The following is a 19,481-nucleotide window of genomic DNA, read 5'->3' on the forward strand; positions in this document are numbered from 1 at the left end:
CAACCACATGTAAAGTGGTACACTTGGTACACTGGATGGATGATGGATACATACCTGGCTGCACCATCACAGGGGTTCGAATAATCGCCTTCCCAAGTGTTGACTGTTGGAGAGGTGTCCTAATCACTGTCATCCCAGGGCGGATTTGAGGCCCTGTGATGACCTGTAAAGAACAAAAAGAAAATGTTTTCAGTAGAGTAAAACACGATGGATGTAGAACACAAGATCTTTCAACAATTCATATTGATAAAAATATCCATAGAAATGGCAGACTCTTGGGTCATTACATCTGAAACTGTATTAAGGATTCGAATAAAGATGGAAATTTTTGGAGACAAAAATAATTCAATTCAAATGAGATCATATGACATCCCTTGCCACTGGTACCGAGCACAGCCCATGAGTGAAAAAGGAAGAAGACCCAGCATTGTTTCCAGCTCTTCACAAGAAAATATTGAGCTCTAATTTCTCTAAGTGCCAATCTCTATGTGTAATCCATTCTGATCTAACAGAACCAGAAACCAAATGTCCTTCCTGTCTGCTTGCTTTCCTTCCTCTCTTTTCATTTCCCCCCTCAAAGCCAGAGTGATTGCTCCAATCACAAATCTCTTGCCACAAGAGCCATGAGTTCGGAGGGATCCAGGAAAAGAAACCCTAATGTCTTTGAGGAGAGCATGTTAATTTCACTTTTTATTGTGAGTGTCAAAATATTTTCAATACTGCTCCAAAACAATTTCCATTTTATCAGTACCAAAGAAGTGACCTGTCTACTATGTACAAATAGTAGCAAAAAACAAATTAGTTCTAGGGATGAGATTTTATTTTTGATCCTTCTTCATTAGGCTATACAACACATTCCTCAGCCTGTTTTATGCAAAAAAAGAAAAAGTTTTAGAAAGTAACTACTATTCATGAGTTATACTTATTAGGTGAATATTAAAAATTGATACTTCACGGGCCTTTTATTTATTATACAAATTGCAAGTAGATCTTTTCAAAATCTATAATTTGTCACAGATTAGGTAAAGGGCAAGGGAAAATTCACTGGACTAATCCCAGAAGAGACCACTTCCAAGAACTACAGCCTGATGTGCGCATCACCTCACACTGAAATATTCACAAGAGCAACTCTCACTTGTGACGTGCTGGTGGCTCCCGACGCACCGGAGGTGTTGGGCCTGATTGTGACTGTGGCTGTCCTGGGCTGGAAGGACGTAAAGGTCTGCTGACTGGCCCCTGTGCTGGACGGAATGATACCCAGAACTTTCTGCTGCACTTGAACTACACCTTAAAAAACAAAACAAAACAAAAGATGAGGAAATCATTAGCAATTACGCCTTTGATGAAAAGCATGAGGTACTACTGGGTTTCCGAAGAACAACTACGTGTGGTAGGGTTGTAAAGTGGGCTACACAGAATGTGAGATCCAAGGACTGAAATCAGTGAGAAGGAAATGGAAAGTAATGGCAACGGTATGATCTGGCAAATGTGAGTTGAAACTCTTCACATTTCCCTTACCTCCTTGTGTTGCTGGCACATTTACAGCGACAATCTTGCTGTTTGCAGGAAGTGGCAGTTTGGTAATTACTTTTCCTGCCATAGTGACTGGACTGCCTGTAATTTGGAACGTCTGACCTGTGCTGGCAATGGTTGGAGCAGATGTGGCAGCTGTGCTGGTGGCTAATGGGGTATAAGACATTTAATAAGCTTTAGATTTAAAATAACCAGCAACATAGTGACTTCTAGGAAGGGCACCAATGCATGAAATGTGGCTCAATCTGTATTAATAAAAGCGCTGCTCTCCACGCAGAAAGTGAACCGTGTGAATGTGGAAAGTGAAATCATGGAAGAGAGCAGTTTTGTTCATGTAACACTAGGAATCTCAACCGCAACAAACCAACTGATACAGCTGTCTGCAGAATCAGCTGCAGAAGAAAAATCATTTCCTGCAGAGATATCTTGGTTCAGTAGGTAAAGACTAGAAAATATCTTTGCCTGAATGAAAGCAATATTCAATCACACACGTGTACCTGAATTGGACTGGCCTTGCTTAACCCACGTAGCAAAGGTCTGATGGAAGTTCTTGTTTTGCTGGAATGTTACGGTAGCTGGAGATCCAACCTTAGTAGTCAGTACCATTTTAGTTCCAGTTGTGACTGAGCCACTTATGGGGGCCACCATCACTTTCTGGGCCGGAGAGATGGTGCTGCTTGTACTGTTGGTTGGGGAAGTTGTGGAAGCTGCAATGACAGTAGGTTTCTGCTGCTCCAAACGTTTCTAAAAAAGTCAGGGATAAGAAAACATAAACCCCCACAGCCTGAAATACAAACCAACCATTCTGCAAGAAATCGAGCCACTATTTCACCTAAGACACCTTATGTTTCTGTGACATTTTACTTGAGGAAGAAAACATGTTCAAAGAAATTTACTCTTGAACCTACTATTTTTTTAATGAATGTATTGTTTTCACGCCTCTGCAGCATATTACTGCATTAAAGGTACTATGCTGTTGATAATACAGAATCTGTAACAACGCCACTGTTCTGGTCTGCACAAATGCTGAAGTGTCCAGAAGGAAAACAGCAGGGGATCTCTTTAACGGAGACAGGAAGATGCTGATCCTCAGCAGTGAGAATTGGAGCACGGAGGAAATGACAAGAGCTTGAAAAAGCCTGCTTTCCTGAATGTTCATTTATGCATGCACAAACAGTACTGCCACACTTAAGATCACTAGTCAAGTTGGCAACCGTGCGTTCCAACCAGCTGAAAATTATAAAACAGGTTTCTTGTTCTTGGACACTATTCAGTCCAAACTTATCTCTTTTCTTCCTTTTTCTTCTTTTTTTTTTTTTTAAAGATTTATTTGTTCTATTGAAAATACAGATTTACAGAGAGAAGCAAAGACAGAAAGATTTTCTATTTGCTGGTTTACTTCCCAAACGGCTGCAACGTTCATAGCTGAGCCAATATGAAGTCAGAAGCCAGGAGCTTCTTCCGGGTCTCCCATGTAGATGTGATGTTCCAAGGCTTTGCTTGGGCCATCCTCTACTGTTTTCCCAGGCCATAGTCAGGGAACTAGTCGGGAAGTGGAGCATCTGGGATATGAACTGGTGTCCATATGCGATCTCAGTGGTTGCCAGGCAAGGACCTTAGCCACCAAGCTTGGGGGGGCCTGCACACATACGGGTTCAAACCTTGAGTCCTCCATTTCCAATACTGCTTCCTGTTGTTGCACCAGGGACAACAGCAGATGACAGCTCAAGTGTCTGAGTTCTTGCCACTAATGTGGGAAACCTGGATGGTTTCTACTTTGGCCTGGTTCAGCTCTGGCCTTTGTTACCAAATGGGGAATGCAGAAAACAGAGAAATTCCTCAACTCAGTATTTCTCTGCCATGAATGAACATTTAAAAAAATAAACAGTCATGTTATTCTCTTGAACTTTCATTCAACTGAGAATGTAACAGCAGATAGCTGAAGTGTTTGGGGCCTTGCACCCACGTGGCTTCAGTTTAGTCCAGCCCTGGTCATTGTGGCCATTTGAGAGTGAATTAGTATATGGAAGATTTTACTTGCTCTCACCATTAAATCTGCCTTATGAATGAATGAATAAATAAATAAATCTTTTAAAAAGATTCACAAGAATTTGAAAATGTTTTATAAAATGTGAAGTGAAAAAGTTAGAAATAAACAATTATGTGTGATTTGTAGATATTTATGTTATGAGTATTGTAAGTACACAATATAGCTATTGTGACTACATATAGGTGGCTAAAAACTTTCATACTATCTTTGTAGTAAACATTTGCGCTCGAAATATTCAGGCACACAAGGTACATTATTTATAGCATAGAAATCCTACATAATTATTTGTAGCTTGGTGATCCATAATTAAAAAGAGCTCAGAAATTTAATGCAATCTGCCTTTTTTCAGAGATGGGACATTTTATAAATTGGAGTATAACAGAAAAAAGTATTTAAAACTACTCATAGAAATACAAAGATAAGGCCCAGCATGATAGTGTAGTGGTTAAAGTCCTTGCCTTGTTTTTGCCGGGATCCAATATGGGAAGATCTTCCTCTCTGTCTCTCCTCCTCTCTGTATATCTGCCTTTCCAATAAAAATAAAATAAATCTTTAAAAAAAATGTGCTTGTGGGCCCGGCGCGGTGGCGCAAGTGGTTAAGGTCCTCGCCTAGCACGCCCGGGATCCCATATGGGCGCCGGTTCTAATCCCGGCAGCCCCGCTTCCCTTCCAGCTCCCTGCCTGTGGCCTGGGAAAGCAGTCGAGGACGACCCAAAGCTTTGGGACCCTGCACCCGCGTGGGAGACCCGGAAGAGGCTCCTGGCTTCGGATCGGCATAGTATCGGCCCGTTGCGCTCACTTGGGGAGTGAATCATCGGACGGAAGATCTTCCTCTCTGTCTCTCCTCTCTGTATATCCGCCTTTCCAATCAAAAAATAATAAAAATAAATCTTTAAAAAAAAAAAATGTGCTTGATATGAAAAAAAAAAAGCAGATGGAATTATAAAAATTTTAAAAAATAAATATGAAGATAAAAAATAATTTCAAAAGTCTTGCAAATATACACATTGCTTTGGAGTGTCACAGCTTAGTGTATCACAGAGGTATTTTAAGAAACAAAATTGAGATAGCTGAGGATACTCTCAGAAGTTCATGGAAAAATGGAGTTAAAAGAATTGGGGCAGGGCATAAACAAATCAGCCAGCTGCTGCTGTTTCGGGAAGCTTCCGTGTGGGCTCTGAAGCCCCCGCCGGCCGGCTGTTCACTAACCTTAGCCTGCTGCTCAGCTGCTTGTGCCTTTTCTTTCTCCACTCTGTAGAAAAGGAGGAAAAACTTATCAGAAATAACCTTCATTAGACATTTGGCAAGTACTTTGGGCAAATCTAGCAAAAGTATGACCACAGTTTAAAAGTAACACTTAAACGTAATCAAAAGATTAAAAACTACAAAGTGAAATTTAAACATATATATATGTTTAACTGCTGGATATATATATCCAGCAGTTAAATTCAAAAGATTGAATAAACTTAAGTAAAACACAATATCCCAATCAAATAATAATGAATTCTGAAAGGACACAATCTTCAACTCCCTGACCACTTCCTTACCTCTCAGCAAAGGCCCTGATCTCCCATAACTCCAACTCTTCCTCTGCTACCCAGGTTTCAATAACTACAGGGCCAGTTTGCTTGGGTGTTTCTGGTCTCTTTGGCCGCAGTGCACTAGATCGAAGGCCTTTCCTCTGAGGTGTAGGTGTTTCTTTGAAGAAGAAATGAGTGTTTTCAGCAAAATAGTTTTATAATCACATGCCTGTGGCATAATACATCACAAAAAGAAATAGCTAGCCAATTCTTAAAGGACAACATGGTACAAATACTTTAGACTGTGGAGGACAGATGGTGTCTGTAGCAACTCTTCAACTTCACCTTTATACAGTTAGAGGAGAAAGACTATACCCACCTGAGTAAATCTGCCTGCGTTCCTATCACACTCTAGGCACAGAAGGCTGTTAGCACAGCTCATGGGCCATTGTCTGTTGACCCACAATGCAAGGCGTTTAAGTCTTGCCATAAGCAGTCCCCTTGCTGGTGCAGCATTTTCAGCCCCTCCTGCATGCCATCTGACTGATACCACATGGCCTTCAGACCCTAAGCTGGACACAGCTTCCCACAGAAGCCAGCATATTTCTCACATGAGTTTGATGTCTCCGCCACGTACAAGTATGACTTTCCCTTGAAGGTGCTGAGAAGGGCAGGTTCAGTGTTACCAAGAAATGGAAAAATTAAGAAAAATAAAGCTCCCTAATGACAGGATTTAAAAATAAAAATATTGGGGTAGGGGTAGGATAGAGATAAGCATTGGACCTTCTCCTTATTCAGGAAACAGAGGTGGTGCAGTCACAGCTAAGTGGCAGCAACACATTGAAACTGGAGCAGCATCTGAATATGAACACACACAAACCAATGAAAAGTGACCCCAAGAGACAGCTGTGCTGTGCATTGATGGCTGTGAGATCAAGAAGATGGAAGACCTGTCAGGGACAGCTCCATCTGCTGATACTCTGAGCTATTTCTGTGCCAGACAATGCTGTTTTAATTATGTTAATATTTCATCCTCTATTAAGACAGATGCTGCCTTAGCAATGTTCCCTTGGAAAGGCCATTCTTAGCCTAAGGTTCCTTCCCCAAATGAACCTTTAAGTTAATATATTCAACTTCCCAAGTTTAAGGAGTTTTATGTTTTAAAGTTTAGCATATTTCCCATGAATGCTCATAAAATATGTCTCTATCTTAATGAAATAATTTTTGTAACACATTTTTTGGTAACACATTTCTTAGTAGATTTTTTTTTCTATAAACGTTATTATTCATATAAAATAAAATCAACATCTGTACATCTTCAATTTGGGAATTTCAACTTTCATTTTCACGAATTTTCTAGGCTTTCAGGATTATCTATAAAACAGTGTTAACTGTGCTTCTTTTCTGATATCTACTATTTACAAATCTTCCTTTTCTTCCTCTAGGACATTAATTGAATAATATTATGATTCTACTATCTTTTCCTTGCTTCCTGGGACTGAATATCCTTCTTTCATATATTTGTCACCCACTGCTTCTTAGGTAGGTCTCAATGTTTCCTCAGTAACTATTTATGTCTCCTAGAGTATTTTAACCTGAGCACTGAAGTAGCTCACAGAAGCTCCAATCCTCTGAGCCAAGAAGTCTTCTCTGATCACTCAGAGTTCAGGTTCTGTACCAGGCGCCAGAACTAGAAAGCCCAGAGAGACTAATTTTGCTGCCCCTGGAGCTGATGGCCTGGTGCCAACCAGTTCCCTCTGGTGTCAACTAGTGCCCCTGATTTCACTGCATGAGGGCTTATTCTAACATTCTGCAAAATGTCCACTGGCATCAACTGGAAGCATAATGGCATGTGGTATTTATCACTTCAATGCTATGTATTAAACACAGTGTTGAAGTGAAAAAGGTCTCTTTCAAAGTTGAATAAGCAATTAAGGAGATGATTTTAATGAAATTTCAATATATTAAATTTATGTCCAATACGTCAATAATGAAAGAACAGAAATAGAATTCTTTCCATCCCTTACCTTTTGGTGCTTCAGGAACTCCAATGGGGCAAATGATTTTCCTGATGCAATATTCAGATCGAATGCCATAAGGACCAACATCTCGCCTTTTAATTATTTCTGTTGTTGTGATTTCAGTTTCAGATGTTTCTATGGTGATTTAATTCACATAGTATTAATAACCATCTGGAATACCCAGACTAAAAGATACATATGTTATCTGCTGCTTTAAAAAAGAAACATATGGATTGATTAATGACTAGATTACTGCTAGACTGAAATACTCATCTTCCACACTGAACAATTCTAAACAGAAAAAACATGACTGTATGGCATAGCTTAGTTCCTGGTGGCAATGCTCAGTCAAAACAGGGAAAAACATTTAGACAGAAGCAGAAAACACAAATTTCTAGATGTCTTGGTTTAAATGACTTAAATTTGGGGCCAAAGAGCATTAAGCAACTACTTGCAAAGCCACTGGTTTAAATCCTAGCTGCTGCTCTGCCAACCCAGTTCCCTGCTAATGCACCTAGGTAAACAGCAGAAGATGGCCCAAGAGCTTGGACCCCAACCACCCCCAGGGGTAACTCAGATGATGTCCCAGCTCCTGGGTTCAGCCTTACTCAGCCCTGGCTGCTGTGGCCAGTTGCGGAGTGAATCAGAACATGGAACACCTCTCCAACTCTGACTTTCAAGAAAAGAAAAACATTTAAATCATTAAATAGATGATTCATATTCTACAGTATTTATTTACACTTCCAACTGCTTCATGTATGAGGGACTCACCTGATGCAATCTGAATTCTCCCCTCAGGCCCTGGGGATTGTCCACCATGTGCCCAACTGAAGCAAAGCCGTGTCTTTACAACACAAGCAATTTATTTTCATCGACAGAAATGTTTACGATCAAGTGAATAGTTAAATGTCTCTGGCACTTTAATTAGGATATAAGCTCCCTACCTGTGCGGGTGGTCCCTCCCCCTGGAGGAGCCTTGGCTGCCATGTCATCCCATCTCAAGCTTGCCCACAATAACCGTAGCATCAGGCTCACTCCAGCTAAGGACTTCACAGTTTGAAGTCTATACCTGAAAGAAAAATTCAGGTAAACCAAATGTTTATATATATACTATACACACCTACACAAACACAACACATGCTCCACCACACCAAGGGGTTGTGTTTACTGCTCTCATTACGACTTCAGCATTTATAATACAGTAAGACTCTGGCATTATATGCTGCTGAACAGAACATTTTTGTTCTGAGGTAGAACATGCATCCAAGAACTTGTCATATACATTTCCAAAGTGAGTATGTTTCATGTTAAGAATAGACAGGGCAACAAATTAATGAAGTTTTATAAATCTAACCCATTTACAAAGCACCTATTAGAAAATTAAGGACAGCAACCATGGAAAAATGTGTTACTAAATGTGATGGAGTTCTGAAGAATATCATCTTGACTGATTAATTTCTGCTGACGGGAAACTGGAAAATGTTTCAATTTTCTCAAAAAGCTAAGCAAAATCAAACATCTTGCAAAGACAATTTTGTATGTAAATGGCGGCTCCTTGAAGACAAACACTGCTAATACCAGTGATAGTGCCAAACATGAGTAGTTTCAGAATCTTACAATGAATTAGACAAAGGACAATGCTCTATTAGTTACTAGGTAGGAGACAAAGGAATCCCTTTGCATTTTCACTTTTCCTCTAAGTAGTACTCTGTGAGAAAAGTTATCAAACTTCAATAGCTATTACCCACCTAAATGGTATTTATCATAAATACTGTAAAGGAGCCACATGCTGACAATTCTCTATTAGGGCTTTTCTGTAACTATATACTTAATTGACATTACTCAAATGAATATAGTGGCTGATTGCAGAGGACAAAAAGCCTGTAAGATGAGACAGTTATGCATTGCAAAGGCAGTGCTTTTGACTGCTAATGTTAGGTTGGAGAAATGAATGAGAGGAGGACAGCTTGGGCCAAAGCTGCTGAGGCTTCTTGGTAACTTCCCACTGTGTTGTAACCCTATTATTTTCTTCAATTTCCTTTCACTCTGACTCTTCTAACGTGGACAGAACAAGTCTTACACAAGAGGGGGAGCTTCATGAGTGCAGGGTTGCCCTGAGATGGGCAAACTGTCATGCCACTTTCAGACCCAGCTACAGAAATTCTTAGGGCACTCTCAACTCAGAGGAGAAAGCAAATGAACATTTATTTGAAGGAACGGTTTGTTCTCATTCCCTCTCTTCTTTCTCCTTCACTCCCTAGGTAACAAGAAAGACAAAGCTAACACCAGGAAAGAACACACACCTTCTGGACTATCGGTCTACTCAAGCATTTGTTTGTTCAAAAATCCTTGTCTTCTATGAGCGGGATTATGTGAAAGGAGCTGGAGACACAGAATCTGTCTCTGTTCTCAATGAGCTTTAAGGGAAAAAGTACAAGAGTGGGACATGCTTACGAGTGGGGAGTAGACTTTGCTGGAGATTCAAAGGACAAGTAAGGGGTTTAGGGGTGGCAGACTACAGCCAAGGCCTTGTATCCACTTACAAGGAAAGTGCAGGAACACACAGTGCCTGCAGAAACCGCACTGGGCATGTCAGGCTGGAGGGGAGGGGTATGAAGGTGCACAAAGTGATGATCTTGCTCAAGATGAAAGCTGAAGACAGATGTGCTGTACTACACTGAAGGTTTAAAGAAGAATATTCAAGACCATACATTAAAGCTTTTAAGGTTTAATAGTGGACAGGCAGTAAAGGGAAGTTCTCCCAAGGGGGATTCATAGTTGACAGAATTCTTCCTCTTTCCCTCCCTGCAGCAGTAAGCAAGGCCCTAGGATCCCGCAGATAATTCATAGGATACACTGGCAATTTTGGAGGATCCTTCTGGAAGCATTGTGAATGAAAACCACCACCAAACCAAAGAGATAATGAAACAGAAAGAACCATGGCCTGGGGACAAGATTATAAGGGAACAGACAACAAGGAGAGGAATGAGGCTCAAATGATTCTATGACACAAGTTTCAGTTCTTCAGGATTACTCAGCATTAAAATTAAATTGAGAAAGGTCACACATGCACCTTGGGCATTCTTACCTCCTAGTCTAAGCATTAGATGTTTCTTACTCAAATGTTAGTAAAAAAAAAAAAAAAAAAACATTTCACATGCACGATTTTTATAATGAAATATTATATATACAATATATAATATAATATATTAATGCAGTTTAAAGTCAAGAATCAGTTACATATTTCCCACACTTCTGTTAAACAAAAGTGATTGTGTTTCCGTTCATTTAAGCAAATTAAGACCATAGCAAATATGTGAAGGCAGTATCTGTTCAAAATGTACAAAATGGTAATTCTTTCCATTGAAAAATTAGAGATGAACCCTAAGACACACATGGTGTCACAGTACAAAATTACACATCGTAATACCAGGTTCCTGACACCCAGCCCTGCCGAGAACTCTGACCAAGACCAAGTTAGCAGCAGTGACAAATTCTTCAGAATTTGGAGGAAAATCCTTCCCTGTTAGGCCAACCTTCTGTTTCAGAATAGGAACAAACAGAGGGGCCGGCCTCCACAACTGCCAGGTCATTATAACTCAAGTATTTGTACACAGTAACTTTTCCAGTGGGAAAGAAGTTACCTGCAGGACAGTCAAGGACACATTTTGGGACCGCTCTCAATGAAGAAAGCAGAAAAGTGCAGAGCAATCCTACAAATCCATGAACTGTAATGAAGAGTTCCTTGATTCCCTGCAGGATTCTGCAAATCCTTCATTGCAGGCCCTGCAGAGAAATTGTACTTTTCAGCTGTCTCTATGGACTGTGTAACGGAGTGATGATACTTTATTTCACATCAAATTTGACTTATTAAAAACCTCGTCGAACAATCTGAGACCTGTCCACCATAATTAGTCAATAAATCCTTTTACAAAAAGTACTTATTTACTTTTTTTGGTCTTTTGTAACATTAGCTGGCTATAATCAAAAGGCAATGAAAGTATGATTTTAACTTAAAACTATTTACCACATATTAAAAGACACACCGAAATAAGCCTAAAGAGAATTGAAATCTGCCTAATACTTGGCTGAAATAATAATTTCATGGTCTTAGCAAAATCTAACTGTAACTTAGGGTCAACCCTGGTGACCAAGTCTGTTTCTAGAACTCCAAGTATTTACTGTTTAGGTTCCATCATTCTCAATTTTTTTTAAGAGCAAAAGGCTAAGACACAAGACATGAACAGGACAGAGTAAGGTCAAATGTGTGCAATGTGATATAGCTCATCAAGTACTAGAATGATTTTTAGGAAAACCAGCAACGATTTCTGACTCTGTTCCTCACTAGCTAGAGGCAAGCTGTTGTACATCCCTAGACGAGCTCCTGTGAAAGCCCTTCTCAACCTGAACTGCCTGACTTTACAACTGCTGCCACTTTGAACCTAGGACTCGGGACCAAAACCTAACTGCCCAGAAAGTTGTTAAATAGGACTATTTCCGGGTTTCAAAAAATTCCTAAGAAATCTTACAGATAACCAATTCTTACACAAACAACAGAAAACTCTGAAAACTAAATGTTCAGCACGCAAATCAGTTATATCAGGAAGACCTCCAAATCATGATGAAGTTTATAGATATGTTTTCATGTCTTATGTTCTTATGAATTACCTTATAGAAGTAGAAATAAAATGCAAATATCCAGAAAGTTAATTATCCATTTGCGTGGTTATTTTGTATTTTCCAAAAGAAATATGTGACAGCACCTTGGAAGGCTAAATCATGAGAACAACCATGATTGCTACATCCCCTTTGTCCTGTGGAATTTAAGTTCACTTCAAACGATTCTCTTAAAAATTTTAATTCTTTAAATATTTTTCCCCAAGTAAACTTAGTACCTACCAGCTGGCTGTTCCAGTTCAAAAACCATTTCTATATTGTTCCCATTACTATCATGGGCATTAAATGTATGCTTCCCTCTCTTATGTATCTCTATACTCTCACTTTAAAAATGACATTATTTTTATGAATAAATTCTTTGTCCCTCCCCCAAATACATTTTCAAACACATACCTCCAAGTGATACCAAAGGTGGGTCTAGGAGAAGGATATGGCCAAATATCCAAGGCAGGTTTGGCATTGTAATTAAAATAAGGGACTTCTCGGATTCCTCCTTTTCTGGCCAACTTTTTTAAGTCATCATTAGGTAGAACAAATATGCTTTTCTTGCTGCTCTTGGTAACAAATTTTCTATAGGATGGCAGAGCTGTACCTGAACGAGCCTTCTTCGGTCTTGAAAATTTCATCAGTTTCACTTTGTCTTTTGTGGAATACTCTTTGCTCACTGTCATTGACGTCACCAGAGTACCTCCTGTAGTGGTCAGTGAGTCTGTCACTGTTGTGGTGACCACAGTTTTGCTCTGTTCTTGAACAGAGATGATGTCTACGCTGCTGTCTGTGGAGGGTGTGGAAAGCTTTGTCACTGTGGTGGTGGTGGTGGTGACCGTGGACTTGGCACAATTTTCTGTGGAAGAGACCACAGTCTGATGATCACCTTTTGCTACTTTGATTACAGTTTTTGACTCTGTGGCCACTGTAGATGTCATCGTAGTAACTTCCGTGATGACGGTTTTTCTTTTGGAGTCTCCATTGATGTTGGGCGGACTGTTATCATCAGCAAAGTCGTTACTGAGATTTGATTCTTCTCCAGAAGTAACGGGTGATGGAGTAACCTGCTTCACTTCTGAGGTTTCGATTTCCATATCTTCTACCTGACTTGCTGAATTTTTTTCTGAATACGATGGTGGAGGTGCAGTGGTCTGTATATGGTCACATTCTTTGGTTGGTGGCAAGCTCCCCGTGCTATCTCGGTAGTTATTTTCAGTATCCAAAGAACTTGGCAAATGTGACTTTGTTTCTGAGATGACTTTTTCATTACAATCTTCCATGATGACATCACCATTAATGAATGGCTTTACAGTAGACTCTTTAACAGTCAGAGACTTGATATCATTTTCAGGGATTATTTTATTTATATTATTAACCTTTCGTTCAACATTACCAACTACTACTTTACTCTCACAAACATCTTTCAAGCTTTCACTTTTCAAATGGACTTTAGCTTTCTCATTACCATTCATCTGAAGAGCACTTGCTTTCTGTCCTTTCTTGTCAGACTCTCGGTTTTCATTATTCCTTTTGTCAGTTGTATTTTTGAGATTTACTTGATCAATACATTTATTAACTGGCCTCTCCTCTAAGTTCTTCTGTGGACCTGTCTTTTCACCATTAGCTTCAGTTACCTTACCCTGTAGCCTGTCATCGCAGTTTCCAGTGGACTTACCAGAAGCTAACTGATGTTTTAACGGCTCCAAGTTTTCAATACTTTGTTCTTGAATCATGTGTTCAGGAACACTTTCAGTGCTATTTTGGACAACCATGTCCTCTTCACTGCTATCCTGGACAGACATTGTATCAGAACTATTCTCCAAGGTGCTATTACATTCAGAGTCACATCCCAGCTTTCCTTCCGAGTCCATGGCTTTCGTGCTTTTAGGTGTGGAGGGAAGGAAGCTGTCCTTGGAAGGAGAGACAGTGTCATTCTCGTCTTGTATGAGAGCTCTTTTCTGATGACCCAAAGTAGGGACATAATGTGCACTCACTAACTTAGAATCATCAATGAAATAATCACTTTCTTTTGTTTTGATGTTACTGGGCTCCTGGTCCTTACTGGCTGTGTCAGGGAGGTTCTCATCTGTGTCATTGTTGACAGAGTTTTGTTTCTGAGAGCTTATCACTGGGCTCTGCATGGAGACATCATTGGATACCGACTCTTTCGGGTAAAGCTTATTTGGAGTGTGCCGAGGATCAGCAGTTTCAAGAATGGAGGAATCATTTTGTGAACGTTCTGGGATCAAGTCCTCACATTTATCAGAACTTGCAGTAGGGCTGTGCTCCTGTTTATGCAGGTCACTCTTATTCTCTTCTTTCACTGCCGTTACTGGAGACTCAGAGAGACTTTTCAAAGAACTTGTAGGAGATTTTCCCAGACTTTTAATTCCACCTTCCAACTTCATTTTTTCAAGGCGCTGTTTTTCTTCCAGTGTAAATTGTTTAATTCTCCTCTCAAGAAGTCCATCTAGTTTAGATGACTTTGCTTTCTTTTTGTAACAAGTCCTTAGATGAAAACCCTCACTGACATTGACCACATCTACTGGAGAACTTTCCTGACAATTCGTAGGTGATTCTGTTTTCACATCATCTATTTCCATCGGTTCTTCCTTGAAGGATTTATTATGGTCAGAATCTAAAAGCTCTTTCACATCTGTGAAATAAAGACATTTATATAAATGCAATTTGTACCCTGAAATAAGGAATTCATGACAATATTTTCATCTATAAAAATATCCACCTTGGACCCGGCAGCGTGGCCTAGTGGCTAAAGTCCTCGCCTTGAATGCGCCGGGATCCCATATGGACACCGGATCTAATCCCGGCAGCTCCACTTCCCATCCAGCTCCTTGCCTGTGGCCTGGGAAAGCAGTTGAGGACGGCCCAAGGCTTTGGGACCCTGCACCCGTGTGGGAGACCTGGAAGAGGTTCCTGGTTCCCAGCTTTGGATTGGCATAGCATCAGCCGTTGCGCTCACTTGGGGAGTGAAACATCGGTCGGAAGATCTTCCTCTCTGTCTCTCCTCCTCTCTGTATATCTGAATTCGTAATAAAAATAAATAAATCTTAAAAAATAAGAATCCCAAATATTTAATGCTCTATCCTTAGTATCTAAAAATGATGTGTTGCAATAATACAAAAAAACACTATGTTACAGGCTACAACCAACACCATCATGTAAGATTTTGTGTAGTGTATAATAGCTATAAGAAACCTTAGGTACATTCATTTTTTTAGCTTATGTAATATTGACAAAAGCATGTTTTACAACAATGTCAAGTCCTTAAAAGGCTAAAGAGTTACCAAATGATCAAGTAAATTCCACTCCTGGGTGGAGATCCAAGATAGGTGAAAATATATGTCCACAAAGAAACATGCGCACAAATGCTTGCAGGAACACTACTCATTACAGACAAAAAAACAGAAGAGCCTGCTATATGTCCACTGCTTAATACCTGAATACGATGTGGCATATCCATAGTATGGAGCATTATTTGGAAATAAAAACGTCCAAAGCACTGACACATATCACATATGGATGAACTGTACAACTAACACGCCAGATGAAAGATGCCAGTCACAAAGGCCCACATTTTACAAGAGTCCACTCACATGCAAGGATGGAAAACGGGCAGGTGGGCTGAGCCTGGGAAGTGACAGCTAATGAGGCTTCCTTTCAGGGTAATGAGGAGGTTCTAAAATCAAGTGTGGTAAAGGCTGAATAATTTGGCTAATATACTAAACCCCACTGAACTTACACAGTTTGAGTAAATTGTGTGATCTAAGTTATGTTTCTAAAGCATGTCTAAAAGGAACAACACATCATTCCTTGCTTGGCCTCTGTTACGGTAAAATGTAAAGAGAGAAAATGCAGTGGTGAGCACTTCCGCTGGGTGGGAGCCTGGCAGTACTATGCAGGCTCACCTCCCCCGTGGTCCCTTACCTTGGTCCTTCTCAGTACTCTTGGAGATGTCCATTTCACTCTGGGCTGTTCCCTGGGCAGCATCTTTCACTTCACCTTTCTCAGAGTCAGGTTCCATTTTTATTTTTTTGGGACTTCGTGGACTTTTCCTTTTATCTGACTCATCCATATTTTCATCCACTTTACCAGCAGCTAAAAAAACAAAAATAAAGCAATTACAGGTGCATCTAATATTAGCAACTTGCATTATTTTTAAATATCTAAATTGATTAAAATAATCAAGAATTCCTCAATTTATTTTACTGTTTTTCATTAAAACAGAACAAAAGCTAAAGGTACTAGATGCCTACACTTGAGCTGCTCCACAGATTATGAGCCAGTGGTAGCCACAACTATGTTTCACAATCTTGACATTTAAAATAGTAAAATGTTTCAGTTGTTTCCCCGTTAAAATCTTCCTGACACAAGAAAAGTACTGCCCGTATTCTCAGAGGAGCCCAAAACTTCATGCACAGCAGAAGTGCCTGGTTTTACAACAATGTCAGCCAGCAGACACTGCGTGACACTCCTCACATCAAGCACACTCTGAACTACAGTTCCGTGTCTTTTTTTTAAGGAAGTATTCTAATCTGAGAGGCAGTTTCAGACAGAGAGAGACTGAGAGATCTCTATCTGCTGTTTCATCCCATAAATGGATGAAATGGCAACAGCTGGGCTGATTCTTCAGGTCCTCCCATGTGGGTGCAAAGGACATAGGACTTTGGGAAATGGTTCACTGCTTCCTCAGGCCACTAGCACAGAGCTGGATTGGAAGTAGAGCAGCCAAGACATGAGTAACTATTCAAACAGGATGCCAGCTCCATGAGCAGAGGCTTAGTTTGTTATGTCATGCCAGCCTCTACATTTCTGTTTTTTATCACAGCTGTGCCATCATTATGTGAGCAGATCAAGCTTTCCACTGTTTTGGGAAATAACAGGTCTAACACCGTTAAACAGTAGTTGTTATCATTTATTGACAGTCTTTGGAATGCCTGTTATCACTTTCTTGTTTTATAAAGTATAATAAAATAAAGTTGAGGCTTTAACCTATGTGACTATTCAAAGAAGTCAATTGACATTAACTTAATTTTTTGAAAAACAGCACTGTAATTACATGGTTAACGTCTTATTCACTAAGTTCTATCATTGTTTTAAACCTGAAACCCAGATACCTAAATCTTGTGACCAAAATATATTAAAATTTTTAAAATTTAATATTTTCGGAAGTCAGAGAGACAGATTTACACAAAGGTCCGTAGTATGCTAGTCCACTTCCCAAACGTTCACATCAATAGAGGCTGAGCTATGCCCAAGCTGAGAGTCTGGAACTCCACCCGGATGTCTCGTGTGGGTGGCAGGGACTTAGCTTCTGGCATCATCACTTGCTGTACCCAAAGCTGAAGACCAGGTCTACCAAACTACCCACTAAAAGACGCTCGCATCATCAGACAAAGGCACCAAGGTCAAATTTGTTTATAATTAGTAAACTAGATTAGCAATTCTACATATAAAAATATTCTATATTTAAAATTTCAGAAATATGTGGTTTCCAAAACAGGGTCTATACATGATGATTTATAGAATAGATAACAATAGAAATCATAAATGGGATCTGGTGCAATAGTGTTAGAGGTTAAAGTCCTTGCCTTGATCATGCTGGGATCCCATATGGCACTGGTTCTAGTCCTGGCAGCTCCGCCTCCTATCTAGCTCCCAGCTTGTGGCCTGGGAAAGCAGTTGAGGATGGTCCAAGGCTTTGGGCCCTGAACCCCTGTGGGAGACCTGGAAGAAGCTCTGGGCTCCTGGCTTCGGATTGGCTCAGCTCCAGCCATTGCGGCTGCTTGGGGAGTGAACCATTGGATGGAAGATCTTCCTCTCTGTCTTTCCTCCTCTCTGTATTTACATATATCTGCCTTTCCAATCAAAATAAAGAAATCTTTTTTTTTTTTTTTAAAGAAATCATAAATGGTTTTGGAGAAAAATTACTATTAATTCGACATTAAATATTATTTAAAACTTGTTATACATATTAAACTTAACTTTTAAAATCATTCAATTACTTACTTTCTTCTAATGTCTTCCTATAATTCACATTCGTATTGCCTGGCAATTTTGGGACAAACCTATAGACATGAGTTTTACTAATCCAGCTCCAGCCACCATATCCTGTAACTCTGTATTCCTCTCCTTTCTGTTTCCAAACCTGGCATAAATGAAAACACTGCGATTAAATCACAATAACAGTGCTTATGGGGTAGCTGTGGTTTTAAAAATGCTTTTACTAACAATATTGAGTCAGGCAAATTAAACGTAAAATCTAACATTTACAGAAGAGCTTACTTTTTCTTTTAACAGTCAATTTTTAATACAGTTTTATAGGTTTTCTAACAATTTCAACAAGCTGGTCTCATAACCCTCCTACTTTCTATATGCACAAACTTATCCCTATAAATTCCAGAAGGATCTATTTTGTCCCAAGTTTTTAGTTAAAATATTGTGTCGAAAGTAAAACAACATATAAAGCATTCTCTTAGGGAAGAAAGAGCTAACACTATTTGAATTACCTGATGTTTCACGGGAAATGTGTATTTTACCCATGTAGCTTGCTGCATTGTTTCTTCCTCTTCCTGCTTTTTCTCCTTTTTTTTGACTTTCTCCTTTTCTTCTCTTTCAATTGATGTCATCCTGTGCAACCTAAGAACACATGAATAAAGACAGAATTACATTTAACTTTGAAAAAGAAACAAAGTAAAAATGCAGTACTTAAAATTAGACAAAAAAATGACAGCTGGTTGAGTATCATAATGTAGACAATCCAAACTGATAAAAAAGAATGTTACGGTTCTATATGTGCTACAAAAGGAAAATCCACCACAAACATAAAAAAGAGAAAAACATATCTGTCCTCCCCAAGGAAATATAGATGATCTATCTCTAAACTATTTCACGCATTTACTAAAATTTATAAATGTCTATAATCCATTATGTATTTATTCAAAAAGTATTGATAGTACACACAAGTACAATTTTAATTCAATTATTATATTAAGTGACCTTTCTAAATCAGAATATAGATCTTTATCAATAATTTAAAGACACATTATAGCCTGAACATATCATAATGTATTGAACTAATTTCCTATTAAAAAGATAACTATGATTCCAGAATTTTCCCACTCCGAAAACACAAAGACCAGTAAATGCCTGCAATTTTATCAGTCACTATTTTAAGCCTATTTATTTATTTGAAAGACAAAGCAAGGTGCAGAAAGAGGTATCTTTCATCCTATGGTTCAGTCCTCATGCAGCTGCCACAACAGCACTGGGCCACGTGAAACCAGAAGTCAGGAACTCCATTCAGTCTACCAACCAGTATTCTTGATTCTCACTTGCAATGCAAATTTTCAGTTTGCACAGGGCCCTCTCACAGAACTCAAGCTTCCTTAGCCACACAGAACGAAGGTTAAGGAAGGAGGGTCCATGCTGATCTCAATCATTGCTTTTTCTCGGACAGGACAACAGGCACCACTTCTTCCAGCACTGAGGGGTGTGCCTGAGCACCACATGTAAGGAATGAGACTGCCAAGAGGAGGAACATCCATCTTCAGGAGACATGCACGGAAACCTACTCTGAGCATTCTAGTGATAGAACTGCTTTTCTCACACCCAGAAGGAGCCAGCCTCTTACATACAACTAACCTCTCACACTCAAGCACACACAAAGAAGGG

The 19,481-nt window shown here is 39.5% G+C and overlaps 1 protein-coding gene across 5 annotated transcripts in view; it reads right to left on the bottom strand.

The window, feature by feature from the left end:
- Nucleotides 1-19,481, bottom strand: part of BPTF (bromodomain PHD finger transcription factor) — a 111,768-nt gene that overhangs the window by 30,398 nt on the left and 61,889 nt on the right. For 4 of the 5 annotated variants that reach the window (XM_040989525.1, XM_040989526.1, XM_040989527.1 and 1 more), the window contains 11 exons: nt 18,317-18,446; nt 17,817-17,955; nt 15,735-15,905; nt 12,195-14,445; nt 8,069-8,193; nt 7,131-7,259; nt 5,131-5,281; nt 4,793-4,835; nt 2,031-2,277; nt 1,136-1,287; nt 55-163 (listed from right to left, as the gene is read on the bottom strand). In XM_040989525.1, coding sequence (XP_040845459.1) covers nt 55-163; nt 1,136-1,287; nt 2,031-2,277; nt 4,793-4,835; nt 5,131-5,281; nt 7,131-7,259; nt 8,069-8,193; nt 12,195-14,445; nt 15,735-15,905; nt 17,817-17,955; nt 18,317-18,446 — 3,647 coding nt within the window. Of the gene's footprint in view, nt 1-54; nt 164-1,135; nt 1,288-1,518; nt 1,681-2,030; nt 2,278-4,792; nt 4,836-5,130; nt 5,282-7,130; nt 7,260-8,068; nt 8,194-12,194; nt 14,446-15,734; nt 15,906-17,816; nt 17,956-18,316; nt 18,447-19,481 lie in introns of all 5 variants that reach the window. The other variant, XM_040989524.1, reaches the window with a different exon arrangement.

This window comes from Ochotona curzoniae, unplaced genomic scaffold (assembly GCF_017591425.1).
Source record: "Ochotona curzoniae isolate NIBS_2020 unplaced genomic scaffold, NIBS_Ocur_1.0 contig_523, whole genome shotgun sequence".
Lineage (NCBI taxonomy): Eukaryota > Metazoa > Chordata > Mammalia > Lagomorpha > Ochotonidae > Ochotona > Ochotona curzoniae.